The sequence below is a fragment of the Neodiprion lecontei genome, chromosome 3 (genome assembly GCF_021901455.1).
Source record: "Neodiprion lecontei isolate iyNeoLeco1 chromosome 3, iyNeoLeco1.1, whole genome shotgun sequence".
NCBI lineage: Eukaryota > Metazoa > Arthropoda > Insecta > Hymenoptera > Diprionidae > Neodiprion > Neodiprion lecontei.
Genome location: NC_060262.1, coordinates 5,452,031 through 5,461,854, shown reverse-complemented (window position 1 = coordinate 5,461,854; position 9,824 = coordinate 5,452,031). Strand labels below are relative to the sequence as shown.

Genomic DNA, 9,824 nt, shown 5'->3' with positions numbered 1-9,824 from the left:
CAGCCACGTCCCGAATATTTTGGATTCAGACCTATTTTGACCGGACCAACAATAAGATTAGAAATCGCGCTTTTTGCCTCATCAAAGTTTAACCGTATTTCGCAATAGCGGGATACCGAGGAACCAGATTTGGCTCGAATATGTCGTAAATCTTTCTGGTGACTAAGGTGACTGCATGACTAACTGTTATCGTTCCCCGATCGCTTTGGAATTAATTATTATTGCCTATTAAGAGTTATTGGATCGGCACTCGACGGAAACTCCGTCCCTCGATAAATTAGTGAGATCTCTGCCTCCTCATTCATGAGATGCGTGATCAACATCCCACTTTTGGCTAACTATCTATCTATTATTGGGAACAAACTTTGTGGTAATTGTGCCACTGATTACTGTTCAGTCTTTTCGCAATGCGCGTGATTTTCGCTGACGGTTAAACACGTATGCTGATCTTCGAACGGAGCTTCGATTGAAGGACACTATTTTAATGGATAGGCAAAAAATTAGTAATAGTTTTCCACGATACAAAACGTTGATGGGGTCAGATTTTAAATGAAAATTCTGAATTTCATTCTGTCGGCTAAGGAAACTGCCAGAATTAGAGAACAAGTTCAAAATTATAAGATCAAGAAAAAAACGCGTTCTTAGCATTTTATCGCGGAACGTAAACCGGCAAATGAATATACCACAGATTGAAAATGAACTTGAGAATTTAGTCAACGGTTTGAACCACCATTTAAAATGAGCCTGAAGTATTTGAGATGTTCTATTCTGAAATTAAGTATACAGCTTATTGTCAAAATACCGCAAAAGACAGGTTTTATCGTGTTATTCCACTCTGATGAAATGAGCGCCGATCATTTCTTCTTGCTAACATATTTTCATTTATAATCGAATTGTTTTTAATATTTTCGACAAATGGTTATCAGTATAACCACTTTCCGAATTTTATTATAAAAATGATTATGCCTATAACAGGACGCGGCAAAAATCGTAAAAGTCATTGATTCGTCCTCGTTTGATATTAATTGCAAAAATGAAAAAATAATACCAACAATAAAATATGAAAAACAAAATAAAAAGATAAAAAATCCGATATCAAAACTTGAACACATATAAGTACATTATAATTTATGCGAATGATCGATACGTGTAATAATTTTTATTTCTCAATTTATCTATAGTACAAATATAACTGATGCCTATTACGTCATGTAATAATATATATATGTATATTACACACACACAGACACACACACACACACATTTATATTGTATGTATCCATATATATATTTACACGTAATTTTTCACGATCTTATAATACCTATAATGTATAAACATAAGTATACGTATATTATCTATTTATATCTAATAATCGCTTGTTTGTACTGGCCTCGCAATCTTGATAATTGATAGATATATAATTATTGGAGAAATTCAATTAAATAAGAATCAGCATCTATAATATACGTAAAATGCTCATAAATAATCTTTCGGAGACGAGAAAAAAAAGTTGTACAAGTAAATAACAACGAAGCACAAAATATTAAGATGGAAACAAATCCGTCGGGAAAAAAAAAAACGTGTTAAAAAAAAAAAAATAAATAAATTAAGAAAAAAGAGAAAGAAACACCACTGGCCACTCCATCAGCGAACTATAACATAATATTGCCACACGAACGCGCATCGCACACGATTTATCCATACGATTTCGTAAATCGGTGTCGTACAAAAGTTTGTCTCTACATGTACAGTTTCACATACATATGTATTAATATAGTAACATACATGTATAATAATCAAAATATCACGTGGTTTACTGGCACTGAAAACAGTAGGCCTAATATGTATAGTATAATATAATATATTGTCGGTACTGTCGAAACATCGGTTTATTTAAAAAGTCATAATATTGGGCGGTGTACAAGGGAGAGAAAGTTTATACAAATAAATCAGTATCCCCTCTTTCGCGTATAATTATATATATATATAGTATTTCTCTGCAGTATCGGGCCTCTGACAGACACACACACACACACACATTTATATACACACACACACGCGCGCGCGCGCGTCACTGTCATGTTTTCCTAGTGAGGTCCAGGGGCGGTCCCGTTTCCGTTTCCGCGATTTCCTCCCCATCCTCCTCGCTCTCGGAGCTTTTCTCATCATCCGTGGTACCAGCGGCATCGGTTACCGTGGTACACTCAGCCCGGGATTTCATACTGAGGTCGATCGGCGCCACCTGCTCAGGTCCCAGAGACCTTAGGAAGGCTATACTCTTGTCGCGGGATGCGGCAGAGCTTAGGTTAGACGGTGGGGCCCTATAAAGCTCCGACGGTTTCGGCGACGGCGTTGATCTGGGACTAAAGCTCTCGCTCGATGAACTCGAGAGGATACTTGTTACCGGTTGTAGATTAGGAGGGCTCAAATGACTCACGTAGGGTACCATGAATCGTTGCTGGAACGGGAAGAATGGACTGTTGAGCAGCTGCATGTGGGTCGTAAGCGCGGGATGAAAGAAGGGAGGACCACGCCAAATCGGGAAACGGGCCTGTTCGGCACGGATGAGGTCCTGGGACCTCATTACTTGGGCACAATCTGGATGCCTGAGGAGGTCCTGAGGCCCCGCCGCCGCCGCCGCCGCCGCTGTTGGGCCCTCGTTGCAGAGGTCTCTCTTTGGCAATCTTTGATCGTTGATGTAGCTGTTTACGGTGCTGCTGCTGCAGTTGTTGTTATTGTTGTTGTTGTTATTGTTGTTGTGGTTGTGGTTGTGGTTGTTGTTATTGTTGCAGTTGTTGTTCGTCGTGTTGTTGTTGTTATTGTTGTTGTTGTTGTTGTTACTGCTCGTGTTGTTGTTCGCAGCGTCCAATTGACTGCTGAACGACTTCTCGTTGTACGGTAGCTTCGGAGCTTTCAGGCGCGTCTGTACTTGGTTTGATTGCTCCTGCAACAGGCAGTGGATTTTGAACCAGTTTGATCGTCGACCGTATCGAGAACCCGATTTCGACATTCCCACCATTAGACACTTCCGCAAACGACACGCCTTGCACGCTGTACGATTCTTCTTGTTTATTACACATATTCCACCGTTTTTACACTCCGATATGCTGCTCAGGTTGTTGTATGTTCGACCGAAGAATGACTGCAATTATAAAACGAAATGTGTTTTGTTGTGAAAATATTGGTCATGTTTGAAAGTATTGGTGGTGTTGAGAATGTGGAAGGATCGGGAAGGAGATCATTTACAAACTCATGAATGGATGTTACAGAATTTTTAAAACTTGGAACATCAAAGTATAAAATGGTCAAAATATGGTAAGCCAATATATAGAATTGTAGGAACGAATCGGAATATAGCAAAATATATTATGTTCTATTGATTCTATCTGTTGGTTTTCTATACTTTACTTTTCTACTCTCAACTTTTTACATTTTGTAAAATTCGATATTGTGAAGCTCTCATCGTCTGATCTTCCAACACTTTCATCCTTACTCTCGACAAATGTTCTTTTGAATTAATCTGGGCATTGTATCAAAGACAGCTGAAGTAGAAACTTGAGGTTATTTTGTAACGTTAAAATAATTACAGTACCAAAACGAATAATAATAATAATCCAAATCGATTTCAGTCGTTGTCGAGTTCAGATACTAAATTTAGTGAAACAATGACATGCCAATGTTGGTCACAAGCACCATTATACGTTTTGAATGAGAAAAAAAACATTCAAATTACATCAATTCTATAATTGATCGTAACAGCTTCAGCAATATTTGTAACCAGATAATAACAGTTCAGTCTTTTTTTCTTCTATTTTAGTGGATATTAGCGTTAAGATTTTTTTGCAACGACGCTTCCTCATCTGCCGACGACGTTTATTAAAATCGTTAGTCTCGAATAATGAGCGAGCACCGTGTTACAGAGAAATAGCTTCAGGCACGATTGGAAAAAAAAAAAAAAACTTTCAAGTTAAGCATTGAAGAACTGGTCTTGGTGGTATTTAAACAAGTAAACGAAAAAACAAAAATTTAACTACAATAAGAAAGAAATCAAAAAACACCCAGCAACTTTAAAACATTAAACCTATTGAAACGATTGCATCATTGCGTTGTGACGATTACGAAGAAAGAAAATCGTATCCAACGACTAAATTTGTTTTCTAGATTATAATTTTTGCCCGGTATTTTTAGAACATTGAAAAAAAAAAGTGTCACCGATGGAGAAGACGACTTTGTTAGTTGTTCGGTAAATATTGATTGAAGGTAGAAAAAAATAAATAAATAAATGAATAAATAAAGGCGTGTGGATTCCGTGTGAATACCCTTCTTTTCACTGAGGGATGAGAACTCACCTTGCAACCTTCGCAGGTGAACGCCCCGAAATGAAACCCCGCGGCAGGTTCTCCGCAGACCCTGCAGAGCTGATTCATCTGCAAATGAGAATTCATAGAAGCCTGGATAACACGAGTGTCATGCTGAAGATTTCTCGGTAAAGAGACGATACGATATTCGAAGTGAAGTATATAATATATATATGTGCAATATATAATAGGTGGGTAGGTAGATGGTATAAACCGAGTTCCACGGTCGAACTGTGCGCCGACTGTAAATACGGTAAATAAATTCAATACGCATATATGCAAATGGCCGGCCGAGTGCCCAGGGTGTTGTTTCTCAATGGTGGAATGCCTGGGCCTTCCGACCTTCGACCGGAGACGAATAAAGCTTTACAATCATTTTTTTTTTTTTCTCTTATTCTGCTTCTTCTTTTTCTTTTCCCTCTTTTTTCGAAGGGGGTCAAGCGAGACCGGCGATAAGAGACGTTAATTATATTCTGTCACTTGGATATAGGTGCATCATGCAAATTGCAACGCGCTTGCAGCAGCCTTCGATTCTCGACGACGCGACGACGGTATAATGTGTATAAATGCGATATGCACTGCAGTAAAGCGACCTCATATAACCAACCACAAGCCTCTTTTACTAAAAGTACAGCCTCTCTGCGCGATATTTGCTCATTCTCAACTCGTCTTTATATTTACGACCTTTGAAAAGGAGGCTTTGAATCTACCGAGTAATAACGCTTATTGGAAATTTTTCAATTACATGTAAAACTACTCGTTTGCAATGTCATAAGACGGGTACTTTTGAAATACACTGAACGTCTCGTTGGTCTCTAAGCTCTGTGCGACGTGAGAACGTTATAAACGGAATTCTGTACCCTCGACAACTTGAATTATCGCCGGATTGAGATTCGGTACCGTCAGCCAGAGACTTCACTAATTAGCAATCGATCTATCGAGCTAATCAGCATTTGGTCTTTGGTACATTAGTACGTACATGTAAATACATGCATCCATACACATGCAGGTTGACAGCGAGTGAGAAAATTATTATTCATTTTACTCACACGCGAAACTACTTATGTACGTTTATAACTTTTGATCAATTACCTTCTATTATAATTTCCTTTCATATACATGTATATATATATATACCCATACGTCCTACTGTTAACTTTTTCTCACAGCTCTCATGAGCCACGTAACCTAATACCGCACGCTCCAAGGCACTCGCAATAATTATATTACGAAATGAAAAATTAATCATCGGCAATATTCACCGAGCTGTCACTCACAGCCGCTGTACCGGGCTTCCGTTTACAAACGTTTGCAGCTACAAAAAATCCAGATAATGTATGATAAAAAGATTCTAAGAACGAGGAAGAAGTATTTTGGTCAGTTGTTTATTCCAAATCGGTACCTATAATAATCTACTCAACGAGTATCGGTAATCGTTTTTAAGATCCTCTGCACCAACCTCCGGTACCAAATGACAAGTCTAATACCAAATCGAATCAGACCAGACATCGGTGCCGGCATGGTGCACCGAGTGATGATGGATTGAGTCCTGGAGAAGAGACAACACTGCCGTAAATGAAGAGACTCCATTCGTTCAGCGTACCTAGTAACTCATAGTGGCGACGAAAGCAGCTACGCGGAGGGCAAAGTCGCAAGCGTTGGAAGACTTGAAGGCAAAAACCTGAAACGTCCAACACATGACGCTGAATGTCACCCCGGAGGCAACAGCAGCAGCAGCAACAGACTCTAATCCTCACCGCATCTTATTCCTATTCGTCATCTCCCGTTTCTTTGATGCAGTCCTGGTCTCTCATGTCCGCATCTCCGGGCAAAACTCATACCCCCAACCACGCGAGACTCATCGACGTGTTCTAGCCGCCCTGCGACGAATAGCTCATTCGTCTGCGCGATTAACCCCGCAAAGTAGACATTATGTGACTCGTCGTAATAATGTTAAGGATCCGGTTTTTTGACCCGGAGTCTGCACAGTGGATCCATTCAAGTGGAACACTAATCGCAACTACACTTTGCCAAAATCCAGCCTCAGCGTAGCGAGCAACGAGTTTTGGGCCAGTTTTTAACGCGCTACTGTACCGATCATTTCGCCAATTGACATATTCTGGATGATTCCTTACCACGTCAGTGTTTCCGGAGGCTGATGAAACCGGTGCTATCGTGGAGGAAGTGAGCGTTGCCGATGGCGTCCACCACCTGACAGGGTGAACAGCTTTACCTGGAACTGCGCTGACCCCCGCCACCCCCGGCTGCAGGTCCCCCAGGTCCATTCGTATCCCTATACCCCGGGGCTCGGTGTTCCTCGATTAACCCCCGAGCGGATCATCTTCCCGAGCAACTTCTGTCCCAGGGTTTAAACGCGAGTAGGTAATAGGAGTCAGCAGAACGCCATCGGCGCCTCGGTCGTCGCTCCGCACACGTTCGCACTGCTAAACGTAGCTGATTCCCGGCGTCTGGTCAGGTTTGCAAAGTCGCATGGTGGCCAGACCCAAGAATCAAGGCTTCCACTTTACACTTGTACGTTGGCGGGTGCGATCGGAAAGCAGAACTCGGTCACTTTTGAATCAACGATTATCCGCCGGTGGTTGTGCAGCACGTCACTGTGAACTCAGTTTCTTCGGCACCTGGATAAAGAGCTTGCGAAAGGTTGGACTACTCCTGGTGACGATCTCGATCGTTTTTCCGGAAACGGGGTGAACGCGGGGAACGCGAATACGGCGTCGTGCGTCCGTGGAGCACGTGGTCGCGAGACTGAGCCCCTACCTCAGCCGCTCCGTTCGCCGGTCCAGGGCCCGTCCATCCTTCCGTGGGCACGGTTTGTCCGCTCGTCCTTATCACACGCTCACCTCAGACTCGGAGATGCCGTTGCCTCCCACCCCCCACCGCGCTCTATGCCGGGCCCCGCGGTCACCCCCCTCCCTGGGCCTCGGGTCCCCACGGCCCCTCTCCCTTCCCTGCGGCCCACTCTTCTCTCTGTGCTCCGAGGCACGCCGGCGTCGTAGACGTGAGCTTTGCGACACGGTTCAACCAGTGGTTCAGGCTCAGGACACTCCCAGCCGGGACGAAAGGCTCTAAACTGCGTCGGATGGTCCGCGGATTGATGCGTAGATGCGCAATACACTTTTCAGACGGATCCTTGACGTCGATTATTTCGACGTTTCGACGTCAACACGATTCTCGAGCAATCGACGCGAGCATGATCACCTTGGAAAACTAATTTAACCACGGAGGTTTTGATCCGAGAACTCTGCTCCAGGGTGGAGCATATGTGAATTTTAAAACTGTAAAGAAGATCACCTGCAGGTCACTCCAAAAGATTATCCATATCATTCGACGATTAAACTTCTAACATCGTCAGCAAAAATCTACGTCATTTGATGGTAAAACATTCACGATGAAACATGCATCCGTCAATTTCACTTCAATCTCTCTGTATAACTATTTTGCTTATTTTTTCCCTACTAATCAAAGTTCGATGTTGAATGTAACCATAGTTTGATTCAGATTTAATGCATATTAAAGTTCTCTTGAGGGAAGTTTTCAATCCGCGGTGACTTAACATCAGTTTAAGATGTAGAGTCGTTCCCTCGAATGAACGTCAAACAATCAATACATGAACAAACTAATGAATGGTGTCTCAATTGTATCGATTTTACATCTTTCTTGTAATACAATTGTCTCGTTGAGGTTGGTGTTGATTAATACAACCCAAATTTTACAGCCCATGGTATGGGATACCAGTTGGAAGAAAAGACCCAAACATTACAGATCGTGAATTTCAAACGGTGATACAAACTTTCGCTACATTTACCATTCACAATGAGCATCAGTGTCAGTACACGTGCGAATGTCTTCTTCATATCAGAAACGAAAAGCGCGTGGTGGGAAGAGGGTAGAAAAAAGGTCTCTCGGTATTGGGAACGTGGATAGAAGAACATGCATCAGAGCTGAGCGAAGCGTGATTCTCAGCCGTACAAGTAATACAGCTTTGAGACCCTGCTGTGAAAATGTTTCCGACTCACAATGTTGCAATTACATGAAAGAAATCCGAATATTCTCAGAGATAATCCGATATTTTACAGAGTTTTTTTTTTTTGTAGTCACTGAGCTTTATTCGGAATATTCCTTAACAAATGTGAAAAACTCTTTGAGAAGTCTATCAACGTCTGATTATCGACCACTGTAAGTCAGGAATATTGTTCCACCAGGGGAATAATTTCGATATGAAACATCACTGCTTCACCGAGATACATCATAATTGTGTAAAATCGCGGATACCTAGTTGCAGAAACACGAACCTACCTATACCCACCTCTCCGCCTATAGGGAGGTAATATACCTGAAAGGTAATGAACTGTGCAGCTACGAAGTGACGCGAGAATCTACCCAGAGGAATATCGGCGAGACGGAGCCGCCGCCGCAACGATTGGAAAAGAATAAATTCTGCGGTATTCGCCACGGATGATCGACACGCACGTAGGTATGGTAGGCAGTAGGCATCACAATATGTGGCCATGCTTCTTCTCCTTGAAGTTAGCGTGCGAACTCCCCAGAGATATTATAATAAATACTTTTCATACGACTGTGCTGCAACGGTGTGCGAGATTTGTGGCGTGGATTGTGCGGAGCAAACGACCAAGGCACCCGATATTATGCACCAGAGTTCTCACGTCCGTACCTACAACCCGAAGGTACCTTGTACGTGTTCGAAAGACGTCAACGTGTGTCGTTCGCACGGGTTGAAGCACGACGGTTCATCAAAGATAGTCGGTCAGCCGTAAGTCAAGTCCGCATTCGTAACGGTCAACTATCCGCCTGCATCCATACCCGGATGGCTAGGCTAATCGACTGCACTAAATGTCAAATTGCCTATCTACATCTCGTTGCAAGGCGGAGTCGTCTTAGGCTACCACCGCGTTTACACGCGATGATTTGTGAATCGGGAAGTCTCAAGTACCTCGTCGCAACGTATCATTCTCGGCTGTCATGCCTGCAGAAAACGTTACTTTTCCCCTGAACACCGAACGTCGCGGTTATAGAGAGTTTTCACGATGTTCAAATTACCTCAACTTCGTCGTCGGGACTTGCGAAAAAGGTGCATTTGGCAATGTTGCCGGGTGAATTACGACGAGGGGTCTTTTCATTGATATTCGGAGGATGGTTTATTTTGTGTACATATTATGCCATTCCGGTTCAATCAAGGAATGATATCATCGCGGTGTATAAACTGTACGTATACCCGCGCATAACCGCGGGGAATCGGATGATCGCTACTAAGTGGGAGGAGCTGGATACCCGCCAATAGAAAATGCCGCCACCCACGATGTAATAAAAATGAATTTATCACTAAATCACCGCCTACGCCATTGCCCGATTGCTCGGTGCTGCTGCAGCCTCTCGCCAGAGGACCTCAGTTGTCGGGTCGGGTTTGACATCGGGCACTGAAGAAC

At 42.7% G+C, this 9,824-nt stretch overlaps 1 protein-coding gene across 1 annotated transcript; it reads right to left on the bottom strand.

Moving 5' to 3' along the window:
- Positions 1 to 1,152: 1,152 nt before the first annotated feature.
- LOC107223965 (zygotic gap protein knirps-like) lies at positions 1,153 to 7,193 on the bottom strand. Its single transcript, XM_046734452.1, has 3 exons — positions 6,495 to 7,193; positions 4,351 to 4,428; positions 1,153 to 3,143 (listed from the first exon to the last, which is right to left on the bottom strand). Exons 1-3 carry the CDS (start codon positions 6,642 to 6,644, stop codon positions 2,079 to 2,081), a joined length of 1,293 nt encoding a protein of 430 aa, XP_046590408.1. The 5' UTR covers positions 6,645 to 7,193; the 3' UTR covers positions 1,153 to 2,078.
- Between the last annotated feature and the right edge of the window lie 2,631 nt (positions 7,194 to 9,824).

Excerpts from the sequence above, each read along its gene's own strand:
- LOC107223965 (XM_046734452.1), bottom strand. The coding sequence starts at position 6,644 with ATGGACCTGGGGGACCTGCAGCCGGGGGTGGCGGGGGTCAGCGCAGTT. Across the intron at positions 4,429-6,494 it reads CCTCCGGAAACACTGACGTG|ATGAATCAGCTCTGCAGGGT; the intron begins GTAAGGAATCAT and ends TCTCATTTGCAG. Across the intron at positions 3,144-4,350 it reads TCACCTGCGAAGGTTGCAAG|TCATTCTTCGGTCGAACATA; the intron begins GTGAGTTCTCAT and ends TTATAATTGCAG.